The 20,840-nt window shown below is 44.5% G+C and overlaps 1 protein-coding gene across 2 annotated transcripts in view; it reads left to right on the top strand.

Moving 5' to 3' along the window:
- The first annotated feature begins 7 nt into the window (after positions 1 to 7).
- The window catches only part of TMEM104 (transmembrane protein 104), an 80,663-nt gene continuing 59,830 nt past the window's right edge, over positions 8 to 20,840 (top strand). Inside the window, exons 1-6 of one of the 2 annotated variants that reach the window (XM_081184604.1) lie at positions 8 to 281; positions 4,102 to 4,208; positions 8,851 to 8,972; positions 13,901 to 13,982; positions 14,344 to 14,440; positions 15,039 to 15,119. In XM_081184604.1, the coding sequence (XP_081040730.1) occupies positions 4,164 to 4,208; positions 8,851 to 8,972; positions 13,901 to 13,982; positions 14,344 to 14,440; positions 15,039 to 15,119 (427 nt within the window). In that variant the 5' untranslated portion in view covers positions 8 to 281; positions 4,102 to 4,163. The remainder of the gene's footprint in view (positions 282 to 4,101; positions 4,209 to 8,850; positions 8,973 to 13,900; positions 13,983 to 14,343; positions 14,441 to 15,038; positions 15,120 to 20,840) is intronic. The other variant, XM_081184603.1, reaches the window with a different exon arrangement.

The following is a 20,840-nucleotide window of genomic DNA, read 5'->3' as shown; positions in this document are numbered from 1 at the left end:
GACGGGACCAATCGGCGTAGAAAGCGATTCGAGAGGTCGTGGTCACGCGCGCGGAAAGCTCGGCTGTTGGCGGCTTTTTGCTTGGCGTAGAAGCGCTGTTCCCGCCCTCCCCACTGCCCCGCCTACCCTCCCTCAGCTCCTCCGCTTGCGCGCGTGCGCCGTCTGCGGGTTCCCCTGGCTCGCGCCGGTAATGAGGGAAAACGACGGTTTGGAGTTGCTGGGCCGGACGTTGCCGTGGAGCCAAGCGAGGAGCGCCGGCGTGGCGGGTAAAGAGGCTTGTTGTGAGGAGTTTTTTTGAGTGGGTGGCAGAAGGGGTGGTGGTGGCGGGGAGAGGAAGGGGAAGCGGGCTGGCGGGCTGAGGCGGGTCGGGGAAAGGGTTGGCGGGGAAGACGTGGCATTCCCGACGACACTCCTTCCCGCGCGGCTCTCCGGAGGAGGCTTTTAAATAGGCGCAGGCTGTGTGTGACTGTTCTGCCTGTCTCTGGGCTGTTCCCCCCTGAAGGAGACCGCGCAGAGGACTATAGAATTGCCCCCCGCTCGGCGTGAGCATCTTCCCAAACAGCGAGGAAGATCTGCCTACCAGGTGCAGGTGGTGGTCACGCGGTTGTCTGTATCTGCTCGGAGACCTAGTACACGTGTGCGTGTGCGAATTCACAGACTCCTATATGGGGAGAGAGAAAAGTTCATGCAATTGCTTGTGGGTGCATCTCTCTCCATGGGCGTAGCCAGGATTTATGTTGTGGGGGTGGGTGGCAGGACACCCACCTGTCATCATCCTCTGGCTGGCTGGCTGGCTGGCTCTATCTAGCGGATTGGAATGAAATGGCCCAACAACCGTTGCTTTAAATTGCTTTCTTCTGACCCCAAGTGCTCAGGAAAAAAATCTGTCAAAATCTTCCTGCAGTTTCTACTTTAAGTATTTTTATTGACTTTATGGGGGGAGGGGCAGCTGCATAGTGTACTGGTGGAGTAAAAAGCCTCTGAAGTAAAGCGGAAGCTGGTAGTTTCCAGTCTTTTTTGAGGATGAAACACAGCCTTGTAAATAAGGCCACAAAAATTACTAACCTGCAGATGTTCTTATTAACCTACTAAGTGGCTAGTGATGTGCTTTTCCAGGCTGGCTGTGGAGGAGGGGAAGCCCCTCCTATTAGCAGACTAATAATATGCAGAATGGTGAAGAAAGGATGGAGTGATTCATCTCCACTATGCTAGCTTGCTACATTTCTTTGCTGATTGTGAAGGAAACATTCTTACCGTACTTCCTCTTTTGTTAGTATGGAAACCAAGTAGGCTATCAATTCCCCTTCCCCACCCATTCACATGTCTTTATAGAAGTCCTGCTCACCTATGGCCTCTAGGCTAGTGCGCAAAAATACAAGAGTGGTATTTCCCCCTCAACTATCTAAGTGGACAGATTTTACTTTGTCATTATATTTGAATCAGGCTTTCTGGCATGACACTGACACCAAATATCATTCCTTAACATTTGCTTTGTCTGCGCCTTGTAGTCTCGTGCTTCAAATAACTGATGGAGCAATCCTAACCCCTTGCGGGGAGCAACAGAACAGCAGCTCAACCACTGCATCCCAAGCTTTACTGCTTATAGTGACTAGAATCAAAAGTGGTGGGTGGTTTGGGGGGGGGGGCTATAAAAGCTCCAGGCAGGCTCAGCAGAGTGCCCAAGGATTGAGACCTGCAGGGCTTTGGAACCAGAAGATTCCAAGCTGCCAGGCCCTGCCCCCCAAATGCCTCATTTCAGATCTCTCTAATGGCTTATAGTGGTAGAATCACTGTTGGTAGCTTTCTGTTTCTCTGGGTACAGCAGCAGAGGCTGGCAGGAGCTGGTGGAGGGTCCCCTCTACCTTATCCTCCTCTTCCTCCAGCAGCAGAGATTGAAAGGGTTAGGAGTACATTCTGAGTATCTTCTGATAAGAGGCCCTCTTTATCGTATTTTCTGTTCACGGTAGTAATTGCATACATCCAATCTGAGTGGCCATAGAAAGTCCAGGTAAAACTTTCCCATGCCATGCACTAAGATGCAAACAGGAGTAGGAGCTAGGAAATTCAGGACAGAGTGGTTTCTTCAACAAAGAGCCCAGCCTCAGCCAAAGAAGGGGACTTGTGAGCAAATGATCAGGGGTAAGAAAGCAGGGCCTTGGAAATCCTTGCTTTTTGTATTCAGGCACATGCAGTGCCTTCCATGGTACTTACACTTTGCCTGTAACTTTCTCTGGTTCTCTTTTTGGTTCAGTGGAATTTCTAATGTGTTAGATAAGAATCTTAGTGCCAACTCATACAATACAGTATGGGTCCCCCCCATGTAAACATTTAGAAATTTTCCAGCATGCACACTTGCATGAAGAAACTCATCACGTGGGGTAGCATGTTATAGATGGTGTTTTCCTCATTGTTGTAAAAGGTCCGTGTAGACTGTGAGGCTTTCCTGCCTATTTAAGCCTTGCTCCAGTAGCATGCTATAATTCTGTTTGGGTGGAGATTTTATTAGGGCCAATAAAAATGCCACAAAAAGTAAGCTTTCAAGTTCTGTTGCAGCTGCATTTGGAATAGCATGTACAGTTTGGGTTGCCTCACCACTTAAACAATATTGTGGAGTTGGAAAAGGTTCAGAAAAGGGCAACCAAAATGATGAAGGGGATGGAGCACCTCTCGTATGAGGAAAGGTTGAAGCATTCAGGGCTTTTTAGTTTAGAGCAAAGGTAAGAGGCAACATGATAGGAGTTCTCCATGTCATACATAATTTTATATACTTCTAATACTAGAATTTGTGGACATCTACTGAAGCTGAATATTGGAGGATTCAGGACAGAGAAAAGAAAGTTACTCTCTACACAGCACCAGGGACGCGGACTTATAAAAAATATTGGGGGGGCCCGGGAAAGCTCATGAATAATAAATAAGCTCATGAATATGCAAATAAAGTGGCTCCAGCCCTAAATAGGGCAAGCCACGCCCCCCAGCCAGCCGATTGGCTGGCTGGGAGGTGTGGCCAGTCGGGATTCCCCTGTTCTCGCGGGATTTCCGGCAGTGCCTTGGCAGTGGCGGTGGTGCTGCGAAGCAGCGAGGCAGGAGCCCCCGCCCCCGGGGATTCTCTAATCTCGCGGGGGACGGCCGGGGCTCTCCGATTAGGGTGCGCGGCTGGCTGGCTGGCTGGCGAAGGAGCAGGTGGGGAGGAGGCGGGGGACGGCGGTGGCGCTCTGCTGGAAGGGCGCCCGAGATTATTGGGGGGGCTGAGCCCCCCCAAAATTTTTTTGAGGGGGCTCGAGCCCCCTCAGGCCCCATGGAGTCGGCGCCTATGCACAGCACATAGTATAGAATTCACTCCCACAGAAGGCACTGATGGCCCCCAACTTGGGTGGCTTTAAAAAAGGTTAAACAAATTCATGGAGGATAAGGCTGCCAGAAAGTTCTGAACCCCTATAACACAGCTTTCACCAATCTGGTGCTGTCCAAATATTTAGGCTATAACTCCCAGTACAAAATTTATGGAAGGCACCAGACTTAGCAGGCTTCCTTTCAACTAAGTCCCACTTGGTTCAGTTGCACTTTCAAATACAGTAACTATGCATATGATTGTAACTGTAGCCTTCAAGTAAAACATCTAACAATTATATTTAATTGTTAGCAACCAATTGTCATGAATGCTTGTTCAGGAGATGTGTAAATTGTAAAGTAAGTGACTTAATTTAAATAAAAGATCTTAAATCTATTTTCCCCTTAGTGATTATAATCCATTCATTCTAAATGGAATTCCTTAAAGTGTGTTACTATATCATCTGGCTAGATTATATACTTTTAGAGTGACAGGAGAACCTTAGTTTTGATCCTTGTTTTTGATGTGGCTGGTATTTCACTAGATTCTCTAAAAGGATTATGGCCTTTAGTGAGAATTATGCAATTTGCAATGCAAGTGAAGAATTCTGATTTCAAATTCAAACTAGCTGATTTGGGGGAATCTGTTTACTTTTCTTTCCAGAGAAGGTAGGCAGCAATACTACTAGACTTGCATTAATGCACAGTGATGAACTGCAGTTACCGCTTGCTTTGTTGACTCCTGTAAACAGCTGATAAAATTTCTTTCAGGTTAACAGTGGTTGGCTCAAAAGGAACTGACATCTCTCTCGGACTGTTCCATCAGCTTCAACATGGCTGGCGGTATTACTGATACAGGAGAGCTGTACTCGCCTTACGTGAGTATTTAACATTACTACAATCTCTTGCTGGAGACAAGTAGCACAGTTATGCTCTGTATTTCCTGCTCCTGTTTCTTCATGCCCCCCCCCCATGTTCTTGTTTTGATTTTAAATTGTGATAGGCATTTTATACTTGTGTTACAATACATTTGGAAATAATTCAGAAAACTTTTCTAATACAAGGATGTGCTTGCTCTTTTCACCCACACATGCTCTAAAAGACTTGCGTTTTTAAACATGCTTTAATGCTTAGCAAACCTTGCCAAATACCCTCTATTGAGTCTCTAGTGAATATTCAAAGTATGTAATTGCACTAAAGCTGCATCAGTGAATAAGGTTGCTTCCTTCATATTATTATTATTATTATTATTATTATTATTATTATTATTATTATTATTATTCGTACCCCGCCCATCTGGCTGGGTTTCCCCAGCCACTCTGGGCGGCTTCCATAGAAACCAAAAAACACTAAAATATCACACATTAAAAACTTCCCTGAACAGGGCTGCCTTAAGATGTCTTCTGAATGTCAGGTAGTTGTTTATCGCTTTGACATCTGATGGGAGGGCGTTCCACAGGGCGGGCGCCACTACTGAGAAGGTCCTCTGCCTGGTTCCCTGTAGCTTTGCTTCTCGCAATGAGGGAACCGCCAGAAGGCCCTCGGCACTGGACCTCAGCGTCCGGGCAGAACGGTGGGGGTGGAGATGCTCCTTCAGGTATACTGGGCCGAGGTAGCCCCACGTAGAGTGCATTGCAGTAGTCCAAGCGGGAGATAACTAGAGCATGCACCACTCTGGCGAGACAGTCAGCGGGCAGGTAGGGTCTCAGCCTGCGTACCCGGTGGAGTTGGTAGACAGCTGCCCTGGATACAGAATTGACCTGCGCCTCCATGGACAGCTGTGAGTCCAAAATGACTCCCAGGCTGCGCACCTGGTCCTTCAGGGGCACAGTTACCCTATTCAGGACCAGGGAGTCCTCCACACCTGCCCGCCTCCTGTCCCCCAAAAACAGTACTTCTGTCTTGTCAGGATTCAACTTTAATCCATTAGCCGCCATCCATCCTCCAACCGCCTCCAGGCACTCACACAGGACCTTCACCGCCTTCACTGGTTCTGATTTGAAAGAGAGGTAGAGCTGGGTATTATCTGCATATTGATGGACACCCATATGTTAGATTATGATAGATATAATACTAACAAGAGGGAAAAGAATCCCAAATATCAGAGGCAAGAGGAACTAAGTAATTTGGGTAGTGGATAGACTAGCCAGAAATTAGATGTGGCGAATTTTATCCCATGCTGTCCTTCCAGTCATGGAAGTCTCTTTGATCCAGCAGAGGATTCCATGAACAGTTGGAGGTGATTTTCATTAGTTCCACTTTTGTGCTACTATCACCTTCATACCCTCCCCATCTATTTTTTTAAAAAATATTTTTAATTAAAGAATTTCTTGGTTTATAAAAGTACGCACATTGTTTCTTTTTTCAACTTCTAAAGTCCTTTCTACAGATCAGTTATATTTGACATGAGACATTAGTGTTGTATACAGTATAAGGTTGGGGGAAGAAGAGGGGGAGGGCCCTCTCCCCATCTTTTCTAGGGAATTGGAGAATCCTCTGACACAGTATGGTGAAGAAAGGAGAAATTTGCAAAAATCACCTCCCTTTTTTGTCTGCAGATGCCTGTATGGGAACAGAACCTTCCATGTAAAGAAGGACAGCATTGGTTACAACTTGGCACCTTCAAAGCAGTTTTCAAACTTGTGCCATTTAGTGATGTAGTTGTGCAAAGTTACACCAGGCTGTTCTTCTGTGAAGCTGAACAGGTGTTATCCTGTAATTTCACTGAATGGAAGGCTATCTGGAAGCCATATGTAAAAGGCTCTTCAGGGAAGAGCAGTGCGCTAAATACTAAATACATGATTATACTTTTCTGGTTGTGAAGTCTTTAGGGCAGTGACACATTCTCTTACAGTCTAGACCGCTTCATGGAACAATAAAAAGACATGTGCACTAACAATGTGCACAAGATTCCTGGGTGCATGTTTACATCAGTCAGTGCAGAGGCATTCTGCAGCACAGGGGACAAAGCTTTTTAAATTTTGTGTGGCTTTCTTAAATGGCTGATAGGCTGTACTTGCGCCAATGGGTTCTGTTCTGTTTCCATAGTTGGAATTCTTGTTGCTGCCGTCTTGCAGCAACAAGTGGTTAAAACATCAGGAAAGTATTTTTTTTATATGAAAAATTGAGATGAACAAGGAGGCTTTGAAAGCAGTGCACATACATACACAAGAGTTGAGAGTTGTTGAAGCTGCATCTTATGATGCCCTTTTATGGCATACCAGTGGACTCTGTCCTCCTTCCTAATATATAACCCATCACATCTCTCTGTCAAAGCTATCCTCATGAGTGGTGGTTTTCTGATTGCAAGTGATTTTTGAGAAGACATTAATTGGATAGTGATGCGTGCTGGTACATTTAGTCCAAGGAAGATTGATCTGAATCTTCAAGGGGAAAAATAGACTCCCAAGATGTTAAATTACCAAGTACCTTACAGATTGAAAATTATAGCATTGTAGAAATCTTCAGGCTGTTGAGCATAAAAATGGTACTTGTCTCATTTTTGGAGGGCCCGAAATATGATTCTACCAGTATCTGAAATAAATCTTCCCTCCTTATACTGTTCTTTTTAATCAGAGTCAAAGAAAACCTCCAAGGTTTCTGTCCTCAAAGGCTTCGTGTGCAGAACCAATTAAGGCCTACAGCCAGGAGGTGGTGTATGCAGGGAATGACAGTTCTGCCCAATGAGTTAAAAAAATCGCTTTGCAAACTGACATCTACTGTTTCATCCTCTGGGAAAGCAGTCAAAAGATGCATTTGCTGTTCAGATGCCAGTAAGTACAGGAGGACCTTGTTCTCTCAAAGAGAAGTGAATGGCTATGCATAAAAGATCTCTGAAGGATGCATTTGTAGTTCAGAACTTCTGCCATGAGCATTTGGTTTATAAACTGTATACATTCCCTGTTCTTAAGGTAATTTTATTTATGGTTACTCTCGGTTTAAAAATTGTGTGTTTGACAGTGGACATGAATTCCAGGTAGATGGTTGTCTTCTGATAATGGGCATTCCAGTAATTTTAATAAGGGGAAGGTAGCCATCAGTGGTGCTCTTTCTCTCATCCTTCCTGCACTACTTTCTTGCACTTCAAGACTAATGGATACTGTATCTTACATGACACATGATTTTAATAAGTTTAAATTATTTTCCTGCTAGTGCCCAGGGCTCATAGGAAGCAGCTGTATACTGAGTGTCACCATTAGTTCATCTGCTTCGGTGCTGTCTGAATTGGCTAGTAGTTGCTCTCTAGGGTTTCAAGAAGAAATCTTTCCCAGCTCTACTTGGAGATGCTAGGGTTTGAATCTGGAGTCTTTTACATTCAGATATTGTCATCTGTCACTGAGCTGCCACCTTAATTACCCATTGTGGTTCTGACTTACCAAATCTACTCATACATGAGTTCTTCATGCTACGTTTTAATACAGAACTCTTTTAGTTATGAGGGCACTGCCCCCCAAATAGTAATGAATCTTGTTTTTGCTGCAGATAGAGCCAGTGTTGAACCTACAGGATAAAGCAGATTAAAAATAGAAATTGTGGAAGCTGAACCCCTTGAGGTAGTTCCATTTTAGCACTTTGTGCTGTGGGGAGGCAAGTAGGTTTTTACTAAACAAAAGAGCAAATCTCTTTTGCTGTTATTATTAATGTAAAATTCTTCAATAAACAAGAATAATGCCTGGTCTTAGCCTGCCATTTAAATGTAAGAACTGAGGCAGGAAATAATTCAGAATAGCTCTTCTTAAGGGTTGATTTTACTGTCAACAAGCTTGTCATGCAGATATTCCCATTCCTTAACAAGATTCCTCTGGTGTCCCAATAAGAGAAAATTTCCATCTGCTTCACTGCTAAATATACTTGGGAGGAAAATTACTTGTCAGACTCCTGTTTGGCTAATAGTTGGCAAGCTGTGGAATGCTCTTTTATACCTCACTTCCTATATTGGCTCCTCATGGGTGAAGTTGAGTAACTGTACCACCCTTCCCCCTATAAAAAAACCTCAGCCTCTCTGCAACACCTTTAGTTTCAGAGAATCTTTCCTTTGGAGTTAGAAACATGGCAAGTGAGAGAACTGCATAACTTGAGTAAACATGATGTTTTGAGGCTATGTCCTTTCACCAGTATGTCTGGTCTTTCTGCTTAACTCTTTCTATGTGGAGAAGGAGATTTTATCTGTAATCTCCCTCATCCTGAAGGCTTAGGTTGGGAAAACAAGAAATAAACTATTGGGCTATTGGAAAGTTGTGGTTTGCATAGGTTTTTTGTTGTTGTTTTTTAAACCCAGCTGTTAATATTTCTAAGGCCAAACATTAAACACTGCCTAACTGTGTAAGTATGAGCTAAAAAGCATTTCTTTACTGAGACGATACTATTTTCTATAAAACTGCACCATCATAGTAGCCGTGTTGGTTTGGATTGTCTATGGAGGCTGCTGCTTTCTGTCCATTTTGGGATTGCTAGCCAAAGAGTCTTTTTTAACAACTAAAAGTCACATGATTTAAACATTTATGATTTCTTTAATTGCAGGTTGGCCTGGTTTACATGTTCAATCTCATAGTTGGGACTGGAGCTCTGACTATGCCAAAGGCCTTTGCCACTGCTGGTTGGCTTGTTAGCCTCATCCTAATAACGTTCTTGGGATTCATGAGGTAAGAGTTTTCTGAATGTCAATTTCCATTAACAATCTACTGGGAACTTGTAAATCCCAAACGTGTCACTTGTATCTAAGTAATACAATCCATTTGTCACCCAGCCATTATGATTTCAATAAGAAAGTTGTGCCTTGGCCTTGAGGGAGTGTTTTACAGAAGGCAGATCAGACAGTATTCTTACCTAGTTCCTTCCCCCACATGTGCTGAAGAGTAAGAATGCACTTTCCTCCCTGCCCATTTGGCACATCAGCCCTTGCCTCCATTGCCACCTTACATCCATACATAGGTGTTCTAATATGGGGTGCATTTGCTCGAGTTCTGTGGTCAGAGATTGGACATTTATTGCACATTCTGAGCCCACACATGTTGCACGTTAAATGTGAACACCCTGTTTGAACGTTATGTACAATAGCATCAGAGGCAAGACAGGTGATGCTTGGATGGACAGGGAGCAGAACTTGCTCTAGCTTCCTGCCACATGTAGAATAGCAATCTGGGTACAGTCTGAATTTTATCCAATGAGGCCTAGCATCTGTCTCATTGATACCAGAAATTACTGGATACCTGCCCATCTTAAGATGGTAGGAAAGAGAGTTCTCTCTTCCTTCTATCCCATTTCTGAGTTTTCTGTCTGTGGCCAAGTCAAAAGGACTTTGCTCTTTTACGTTTCCTCACACTTGATGTTGTTATCTCTCATGGATTAGGATTGTCTTTTGCTCCTTAGAGGAATTATGTTTGTTAATAGTAGTGAAAAGCTGATGAAACTTTAACGTTGCAAAAGTCAAACCTCATCAAAACAACTTTGGTTGTAGAATAGGAGGTTAACAGGGACTACTGCCAGGCTTGCTCCTTCGCATCTTCCTCCCAGGCTTCATAGGAGCATGATTTATTCAGTAGCTGGATGATCTGAAATGGGTTGCTAGGTATCTTGAGCACAAGTGGAAAAAAGATTTGTGAATCTGACCAGGCACAATATAGAGGCCAGTTGCAGACTTTTGAGGTGGTGGTGAGGGTATTTCTGCCTCCTTACCACTATTGGGTGAGCTGAATTGTGTCTAGCTAACCTTTCCTTGGTTTTTTTGTTTGTTTGTTTGTTTGGTTTAGGTTATTAAATTCAGGCTCCTGGGCAGGAGCAGCTACCCTGGTGTGCGGAAAACTTGTTTGCTATGTCCTTTCCCTTTAGCTTCTGAGAACCAATATATAAAGCTGATTATTAGCTGATAGTGTGTAGCATATGCTCCACAATACTAAGGTGTCATTTTTCTGATTAAATGTAAAACCTTGCTTTAACTTTAAAAATAAAAGAAAAAGTGTGTGTGTGTGTGTGTGTGTGTGTGTGTGATCTTAATTGATAATCTACTATCCTGAATGTCAGGGATCGACAAAAGTCAGCTTATCTGTGGGGACCACAAGTCTCTCTTGGGTGACCTCCTTCTGTATGTCCAAGATTTGAGAGACCATTTCCCTCCCCTTGTGTTTCCACTGGAAAAGGGGTGCACTTACCGCAATTGGGACATGGGTGGCGCTGTGGTCTAAACCACAGAGCCTAGGGCTTGCCGATTGGAAGGTCGGCAGTTCGAATCCCCGCGACGGGGTGAGCTCCTGTTGTTCGGTCCCAGCCCTGCCCACCTAGCAGTTCAAAAGCACATCAAGTGCAAGTAGATAAATAGGTACCACTCCGGCGGGAAGGTAAATGGCGTTTCCATGCACTGCTCTGGTTCTCCAGAAGTGGTTTAGTCATGCTGGCCACATGACCCGGAAGCTGTCTGCAGACAAACGCTGACTCCCTCGGCCTATAGAGCGAGATGAGCACTCAAGCCCAGAGTCATCCGCTACTGGACCTAACGGTCAGGGGTACATTTACCTGTATTGCAATTGGGAGAAACAGACTGTATCCTTCCTTTGAAATCTGACACCCAGGAAATTGCATAAGGAGGGGTCAATCTTGCATATTTGTTGCAGCCTGCTTTGGGGATGGACAGAAGAAGCGAGATGCTCTCTAAAACTTGATGAGGAGTAAAAAAACTGACCCAGTCTCCTCTGTTGCAGAGGGATTGCTGGTGACACAACTAATAGTTATCTACCAAGGCCAACCTAAATTTTGTGGGCTTCTGATGAATGTGCCTGCTGCTTTAATTTGATGCAGTTATTTTATGTACTTTACTCTTCCATTGTAAAATTATTGCCTTTCAACATTGGACAGGGATACTCTCTTCCAGTGCCCTTTTACCCTGGGTTGAGACTGGATTGCTTTCATGTTGAGACATAATCTTATAAATTGCTTAACATCTGTGGAAGGAAAGGCATTATAAAAGTGTAAGTTCTGTTGGATGGGAAGCATAAATCCTTGCAGTACCAGTGACTGAATTGCTTCTGAGGCTTTGTAAAAGAGATTATTTCAGAACCTTGAAGCCTGCCTGTAGCATTCTCTGTCTCATGCTTTGATTTCTTTTCCAATTCATTTCTTGATGCTGTTGGGATATGGGTTGGTATGCAATTACTGTATATATTTTGTATCAGCCTTGAAATGCTGCCCACTGGTGCCAAGTCGTTTGAGAATTTTTTACCCTGATCCTTCCATTCCTCTGTTGTGCACTTCTGGCTCCCTAATATCCTCTGGAGAATGCTCAGTGTAGTAAAAGAACATAGGGGAAATTATCCAGGCCCCTGGATGTTGCTTCTGTGCTTTAATCCTAGCAAACTAATTTCTCATTCAAACTTGATAAATGAGTTTAGTTGGTGAAGCAGTAAGAAACCATTTTTGTGGTTTAAATAAGATTGATTGTAGTTTTTAGTAAAAATGAGAGAGAAACCTTAACATGGTCATCTAACTGGGGTAATGGCAATTCATTTATAAGATCAACAAAGCTAATGGTAATGGGGAATGGGGACAACTGATTGATCACTCGCTCTCAGCTATCTTCCTGGCAGCTCTTGGAAAATGTTTTCAGTCCTTCACTTTTTAAATCTTTAAGTGGTTCCTCTAACTCTGTCCAGCATTAGGTCTTTGAGTGCATTTGGGTACCCAAGTGATCTGTCTTGTAGACTGATATAGTTCTGTCAGTATCTTATTTGTTTATTTGAAGAATTTTGCCCCACTTTGCACTATGTATCTCAAAACAGCTTGTAGAAAAAATAAACCTACATTATGCAATGAAGCTGAATGTCGGACTATTCAGGACAGGCAAAACAATGTATTTCTCCAAACAGTGCATAGTTAAATATGGAATTCATTCTAACAAGGGGCGGTTATGGCGACCATCTTGGATGCCTTTAAAAGATAATTTGACAAATTCATGGAGGCTAAGGCTATCAGTTGCTACTAGCCATGATGGCTATACTTTGCCTCCAAGGTCAGTGGAGTTGCTGGAAACCTTAGGAGAGGAAAATGTTTTTGTGTGCAAGTGCTGCTTGCAGACTTCCTTAAGGCATCTGGTTGGCACTGGGAGAGCAGGATGCTGGACTAGGTGGGCCATTGGTCTGATGCAGCAGGGCTTTTCTTAGGTTCTTACCTTGTTCAGATTATTTATTGGCCCTCATCCAGCCCACTACTGTGTCCAGGCATTGGTCCAGGTCTGCCTTTCCTGATTGAGATGCAATAGAAAAATATAGCTGGTTATCAGCATGGTAATGACACCTTGCCTCAAATTGCCTAATGACTGATCCCAATGGCTTCATATAGATGGCAAATAACGTTGGAGATAAAATAGTGTTCTGTGGAACCTCATAACAATAGTGGAACATTCTTCCGATGCTGGTCTCTGCTTATGACCCAAATAGAAATGGAACCACTGTGGCATAGTGCTTCTGATACCCATTCCACATCACTGGCCCAGCAGGATACCATGCTCACTGGTTTTGAAAGTCACCTATAGATCAAGTAGAAGAAGCAGGGCCACACATTCATCATGGCGACCAAAGCTTTTTAGTCCCATGCACCTTAGCTGCACCTTCCATCCAAGATACTAAATCTCTTATAGCTACCATCTTGCACCTTATTATAGATAGCGGAATTGTCCCCCATGACTGCCCATGATCATCCTGGTGTAATTGATGTATAGTGAGATGTCCTATGAAATGTGCTTATCCTATAATTTATTACTCCAGTTAGATTCAGTTCTGTAATTCTTGAGATTTGCGGATATAATCCACCAAGATTTGTGCAGCAGAAATTTCATTAAAATGAATGGGAGTAACATAAGAACAGAGACATGAATTTATGCAGCTCTTTTTCATTTCAGCTAAGGTTGTTCAGAATATGCTCCTGGTAGCATGCAACACTTGTGCACTGGTCTTTCTGCTTTCTTCAGTGCTGCCATGTGTGAGAGTCTTTGCTCATGTTAATTTTCTTTTGCCTTACCACTAAGAAAGTGTCCAGACATTATGGAGAGCAAGCAAATTTTCTTGCTCATGTGTCTACACCATTCATGAATAGAGAACAGGTAGAGAGCATTTCTTTAACATTAGATGAGTCCTCCAGTAAGGGGCGCTGAGCCTCCCTCCTAACTTGTCTTACATTTCTGCACTCCATCACTTTACACACTTTTTGTCCAACACAGCCCAGCCACAGTACCATAAGTGAGCTGGATTGTAGTGGAAAAGTCCCTGACCTGAAATGATGGAGGACAGGAAAATAAAAGTGTCTGCAGCAGTGCAGCATGGGGAGAATAAGACCAGCTCTCCAAACCCATCTGACTCTTTTGATATAAAAAATAGAATCTCTTCCATGCTTTATACATAAACAGGGCAGATGCAAGAACAACAATTGTGTGACTGCCCATACTGTGTACAGTCATGCCCTTAATCCCCAATTTTGTTTACACTTTGCACCTTAGAATATATAGGTTAAAGGCTGTGTAGGTGGGGATGGAATATTGCAACCCATTGTTATTAACCAACTGGTACTTTTACCATTTTTCTGCCAGCTACATGACCACAACTTTTGTAATGGAGGCCATGGCTGCTGCAAATGCCCAGCTTCGTTGGAAGAGAATGGAAAAGCACAAGGTTTGTGTGGCATTTCATTTGGCTGCTAATTATTTTTCTTCATAGCTATAAAATCTCAGTGGAGCAGCTCTGTTTTCATTTCATTTGTTATGTGTTTACCCTTAAAATCTGGCTGTAGATTCTGCACCATGTTGCATCACAAACTTAGCCATTTTGTCCCTGGCACTGGGATGGATGCTCAGCCTTTTGGTGGACCAGCTTGAAGCTATAAGCATGCCAGAAGGCTTTCAGTTGGAGAGGTTTAGTCTTTTTTCCAGCAAGTAAAGACTCCTCTTTTTTACCTCTTGACATTCTGTTTCTTGTCAGAATTCTGAAATTATTCTATATTTTGAACACTTATGCTTATTTCTTACTCTTCTAGGATGATGATGAGGATTCTTCATCTGACGTTTCTGATAGTGATGTTCTTCTTCCTGAAGGCTACGAGCGATCAGAGACACGACCTATCCTATCTCTTCGTAAGTATCTAGCAAGAAACTTTTCTCACTCCTATGAGTTGCTCTTCAGTGCAGAGAACAAATGAGAAAGTTAGACACAGCCTACTTTCCCTGTGTCTTGTATACACATGCACATGTAGTAGCTTTCTGAGAAACACAATACTAGCATTTTTACAATTCAAGAAAACTAGTTTATCAAGGTCTCAAGCCACTGGCAACCCTGTTTTCTCCCTAGCCTTGCTTCCACAGGGTTTCAGTGACACAAAATGTACAACTGAAAACCCCCTGAATCTTTTTTATATGAAATCATTTGTGAGTTGCCTTTCAGACCAAAATGTTAACTCTGAGCCATGCAAGTAAAATCCCAAATGTAATAGTTTGCAGAGTTTTATTCGTCCTTTTGCCTTGCATGTACAGTACCTGATTTGTAGGGGGGAGGGAAATCTCAACTGTTATAAAGTTTCCTTTTCTGGTCTCCTGCAGGCAATTATTGTTATAAGCAACACAGGAAAGTGTTAATTTACATGTCTGAGCAAGATGGAGAGAGAACAGGTTGTGGCTTGAGCGGGACCCATCTTTGAGATGTAGGCTAAGAGTTTCCTTCCCTCTAACCCTGCAGAGAGACGAGGAGCACCTAACGTTTTTGAAATCACTGAAAGGGTGGAGATGGGTCAGATGGCATCCATGTTCTTCAATAAAGGTAACTACCTCCAAGCCACGAAGGCTCTATTTCATATTATGTATATTTGGTTGTTTTTTATTTAGCCTAGCTTTTGTCAGAATCTCTTAGTAGTTGGTGTTTTTCTTGAGGAATGACAGTTTCAAGTGAAAACTACATGTGTGAACCATAATAGGAATCACCCACTTTTCCAGAGTGTTTCTGAATGGTTCCTAAAGCCTAAATGTCAAGTTTGACACCCCACCCCATGTGAATATATAACTTCTTTTAAATAGGGATATTTAAGGCTTTTTGTGGTCCCAAATCTGCTTGAGATACTGAATACCTACTTCTCCTGGCTACTAATAATGTCTGGAGGTGGAGAAACAGGTACCATCTTGTCTGTGTGTTCATGTATTTTGGCTTCGAGAGACATAGTCTCACTTAAAATAAAGTTTTAAGTGCTTGTAGTTTTAAAGAAAAGATTGACATGTGACACTAATCTATCTTTCTGTCTCCGAGTGTAAATAATTATCTTTGATAAGGCTTGAGTTTTTTTAAAGGAATGAATATAACACATCTGGACTGGCAGTAGAAAGATAGTCAGCTGAAGAACTTTGCTGTACATAAATGCCGTATTAAATAGTCTCAAAATGTTTACTAATATGTATTGTGCTCCAGGTAACAATTTTTGTAGTACTGTTAAAGGTGCTGAACATTTTCCATATCTCTAATGTGCTGTACTCCTCATCCTGGATAAAAGCAAATAGTAATTTAAATTGCATCCTATTTGCACTTTTGTACTCTTTCATTCTCAAAGAAACCACTGAAGTTCTTAAGCAATGGTAGAGCTACTTGACATAGGAGTTAGGGTTTGGGAACTGGAGCTGGCTACTATTAAATTTTTTTACTGTTGGGTGTATTTCAATATGACAGAAGGAACTTGGTTTTGGGTTTGGTGTTAATGAGGCTTGTTGAGAGCAGTACAGATAAAATAAACCTGTGAGTGACATGCTAGTGAGTGGGTAGGTTGTAAAGATGCAGCCCAATTACAGATTCATTTGAATACTTAGCCCAGATTGAACTGCTAGAGATATGAACCGCTTGCCTTGAATGGTATGCTAGCATTCTGTTTTAATTGCTGTGATTGATAACTTCACCCAGCAGAGGGTGCTCAGGTCACATGTGTGAATTCAGAACAGTAGTAGTTGAATATTATTTAATTATTTAATTATTCAACTTGTAATTCACACAAAACCTTCATTCTTTAGTTTTCCCTTTACCATAAGTAGACCATGATGTCAAGTTCCTTCTTGTAGACGAGAGAATGTGAATATTGAATAATTACAGTAGGTTTGGTGAAAGAAGGCCCCCCTCAAAGTCATGGATACCTGTATTTCCACGATATTTGCTTCTGTTCTGTCTTATGTGTTGACATCTTTTTTAAAAAAAATAAATTTTATTGATTTTCCATACAGTTATACATTTTTATCCAAAATACAACAAATTATCTCTGTTTTGAACTTCCTTCAGCGTCTCTGACAATCATCCGTATTTATAATTTTAGTTACACATTCCCTTCTTTCGTATTGCCGTTATACTTCCCTGCTCCCCCTATTTCATATTAACAATACTTCTCTATTTTTACAGTGCCTCTTGAAATCCCACTAGCGTTGTGTTCACGCCACATATATTTTTCAGATAATCTACGAACTTTCCCCAGTCTTCGATGAACTTTTGGTCTTTGGTGTATCTGATTTTCCCAGTTAATTTATCCAATTCCGCATAGTCTGTCAATTTCAGTCTCCATTCTTCTATCGTCGGTATTTCCTCTTGCTTCCATTTCTGGGCCAACAAGATTCTGGCTGCCGTTACTGCATATTGGAAGAGTTTACAGTCTTTTCTTCTTATATCCTTTCCTACAATCCCTAAAAGAAAAGCCTCCGTTTTTTTTTACAAAAGTACCGTATTTTTCGCCCTATAAGACGCACTTTTTCCCCTCCAAAAATGAAGGGGAAATGTGGGTGCGTCTTATGGGGCGAATGCAGACTCCTTGGCTTCAGAGATAGCAACACGAAGCCTCCGAAGCCTGCGCTCCGGAGGCTTCGCGTTGCTTCCGCTGAAGCCAGGAGAGTCTGCTGTTTGAGGCTGGCGGTGGAGGAAAGCAGCGCTTCCCCCATCGCCAGCCCCAGAGGATGGGGGGCAGCAGGAAGGCGCGCGACGCCTTGCTGCTACTCTCCAACCCGGGTTTGAGGCTGGCGGTGGGGAAAGCAGCGCTTCCCCCATCGCCAGCCCCAGAGGATGGGGGGCAGCAGGAAGGCGCGCAACGCCTTGCTGCTACTCTCCAACCCGGGTTTGAAGCTGGCGGTGGGGAAAGCAGCGCTTCCCCCATCGCCAGCCCCAGAGGATGGGGGGCAGCAGGAAGGCGCGCGACGCCTTGCCGCTGCTCTCCAACCCGGGTTTGAGGCTGGCGGTGGAGAAAGCAGCGCTTCCCCCATCGCCAGCCCCAGAGGATGGGGGGCAGCAGGAAGGCGCGCGACGCCTTGCTGCTGCTCTCCAACCCGGGTTTGAGGCTGGCGGTGGGGAAAGCAGCGCTTCCCCCATCGCCAGCCCCAGAGGATGGGGGGCAGCAGGAAGGCGCGCGACGCCTTGCCGCTACTCTCCAACCCGGGTTTGAGGCTGGCGGTGGGGAAAGCAGCGCTTCCCCCATCGCCAGCCCCAGAGGATGGGGGGCAGCAGGAAGGCGCGCGACGCCTTGCCGCTGCTCTCCAACCCGGGTTTGAGGCTGGCGGTGGGGAAAGCAGCGCTTCCCCCATCGCCAGCCCCAGAGGATGGGGGGCAGCAGGAAGACGCGCGACGCCTTGCCGCTGCTCTCCAACCCGGGTTTGAGGCTGGCGGTGGGGAAAGCAGCGCTTCCCCCATCGCCAGCCCCAGAGGATGGGGGGCAGCAGGAAGGCGCGCGACGCCTTGCCGCTGCTCTCCAACCCGGGTTTGAGGCTGGCGGTGGGGAAAGCAGCGCTTCCCCCATCGCCAGCCCCAGAGGATGGGGGGCAGCAGGAAGGCGCGCGACGCCTTGCCGCTGCTCTCCAACCCTCCTTTGGGCTTTTGCGGGAGATGGGGAAATTCCCCCACCTCCCGCAAAAGCAGGCAAAAGCCGTGCGCTCTTTAAAGGGGCTCCGCGGCTTCTGCTGGCTTTTCTACGAGGGGAGGAATTCCCCAACCTCCTAGAAAAGCCTGCAGGAGCCGTGCACACTTTAAAGAGCGCGCCGCTCTTGGGGGCTTTTCCCCAAGGAGGGAGAAGGGACTGACTGGCCGCATCAGTCCCTTCTCCCTCCTGCGGGCTTTTGCGGGAGATGGGGGAATTCCCCCACCTCCTGCAAAAGCAGGCAAAAGCCGTGCGCTCTTTAAAGGGGCTCCCCGGCTTTTCTAGGAGGTGGGGGAATTCCCCAACCTCCTAGAAAAGCCTGCAGGAGCCGTGCACCTTTTAAAGAGCGCGCCGCTCTTGGGGGCTTTTCCCCAAGGAGGGAGAAGGGACTGACTGGCCGAATCAGTCCCTTCTCCCTCCTGCGGGCTTTTGCAGGAGATGGGGGAATTCCCCCACCTCCCGCAAAAGCAGGCAAAAGCCGTGCGCTCTTTAAAGGGGCTCCCCGGCTTTTCTAGGAGGTGGGGGAATTCCCCCACCTCCTAGAAAAGCCTGCAGGAGCCGTGCACCTTTTAAAGAGCGCGCCGCTCTTGGGGGCTTTTCCCCGAGGAGGGAGAAGGGACTGACTGGCCCTTTCAGTCCCTTCTCCCTCCTAGTCGAAAAGCCCGCAGGAGTCAAGTGGGGCTCCTGTGGGCTTTTGCGGGAGGTGGGGGAATTCCGCCACCTCCCGCAAAAGCAGGGAGAAGGTCTTGGAGTAGCGCACAGGCTGCGTGCAGCCTGTCCGCTGCTCCCAGAGCTGCGGGGGGGAAATCATATTTTTTTCCTTGATTTCCCCCCCTGAAAACTAGGTGCGTCCTATGGGCCGGTGCGTCTTATAGGGCGAAAAATACGGTATATCTTAACATTTTTTTCATTTCATTATATATCATTTCCCAAAAGCTTTTCACTTTCTTGCATTCCCACCACACATGAAAAAACGTCCCTTCTTTTTCTTTACATTTCCAACATTTGTTACACATCTTATACATCTTTGTATAAGATGTATACACACATTACAGGTGTGATGTACCATCTGTAAAACATTTTCATAACATTTTCTTTCAGTGTCATACATGCAGTAAATTTTATATTCTCTTTTCACAATTTTCCCCATTCATCAAATTGAATATTATACCCAAAATCTTTTGCCCACTGTATCATCTGTAACATCTTATATGTTAAAGTGACATCTTGGTGCTCAGAGTTTTGAAAGCATCATGCAGGTTTCACAGATCCACAAGTACCTTGATAGTAATAGAAGTTAGCTTTCTGAGTATCTCTGAGCTCTATAAAGTAACTAGTTTCTGTATCAAGAAAAGTTGTGCAGAAAGTTTTAAAATGTCTGGATGGTGTCTGTGAAAGATCTTGAAATGGATTTTGGAGGTGGTCTTAAACCTGTAGCCTCCATTTGTGCCCTTTAGGTCTGATATTATTCTCATTTTCTTACCTCTGCTGCATCTCTTTCCTTGTCATAACTGTAATGCAACAGTAAGTCATCAATTTATGCAAATTTGGATAGTACAGGAAGATGAATTTTTTGATGGATCGCAGACCCTTGATGTGTCAAGAAAATTGGCCGTGCATGTTGGCAGACTGTTTTTGTACACACAACTTTTATGGATGAGGTGAAAGCCAATGTTTAATTAAACATGTATTGGAGCAGGCATAGGCAAATTCGCCCCTCCAGATGATTTGGGACTACAGTTCCCATCATCCCTGACCACTGGTCCTGTTAGCTAGGGATGATGGGAGTTGTAGTCCCAAAAAACATCTGGAGGGCCGAGTTTGCCTATGCCTGTATTAGAGTGACCAGCTTAGTGTTTAAATCCTAGAGAGTGATTTTGAAAGATAGGGCATGCAGATTGGCCGGACTCTCTTGGGTTTCAATCAGCACACTATTGTGGCCCCTTTTAAAAGTTGCTCGAGTCACTTGATCTCCTTCAGATAGGTGATAGTGCGGATTTCCATAGAGAGCCATTTCCCCAAACTTCTCAGGTAATTTTAAGAGGTTGCAGATCCCACAGATCATTTGATAGGCAAGATATTTTGATACTAGGCTTGAAGAGCCCCTTCATTTTAAAGCAGAGTTGGACAACCTGTGCCCTCTGGATGTTGTTTTAGTACTACTCCCCAAATCCCTAATCACTGGCCATGCTAGCTGGGACCAATGGCAGTTGAGAGTTCAGCAATGTATGGAGGGCCGCAGGTTCCCCAACCCTATTTTAAAGGCACCAAGTAGGCCCCATCATTCTGCCCAGACACTGAGGTCCAGTGCCGAGGGCCTTCTGGTGGTTCCCTCGCTGCGAGAAGCCAAGTTACAGGGAACCAGGCAAAGGGCCTTCTCGGTAGTGGCGCCCGCCCTGTGGAATGCCCTCCCACCAGATGTCAAAGAGAAAAACAACTACCAGACTTTTAGAAGACATCTGAAGGCAGCCCTGTTTAGGGAAGCTTTTAATGTTTAATAGACTATTGTATTTTAATATTCTGTTGGAAGCTGCCCAGAGTGGCTGGGGAAATGCAGCCAGATGGGTGGGGTATAAATTATTATTATTATTGTTGTGACGTGGGGTTTGTGATTCTCT

This window comes from Podarcis bocagei (genome assembly GCF_964188305.1).
Source record: "Podarcis bocagei genome assembly, chromosome: 2".
In the NCBI taxonomy this organism is placed as follows: domain Eukaryota; kingdom Metazoa; phylum Chordata; class Lepidosauria; order Squamata; family Lacertidae; genus Podarcis; species Podarcis bocagei.
The sequence above is the reverse complement of the archived record's forward strand: the minus strand, read 5'-3'. Positions and strand labels throughout refer to the sequence as shown.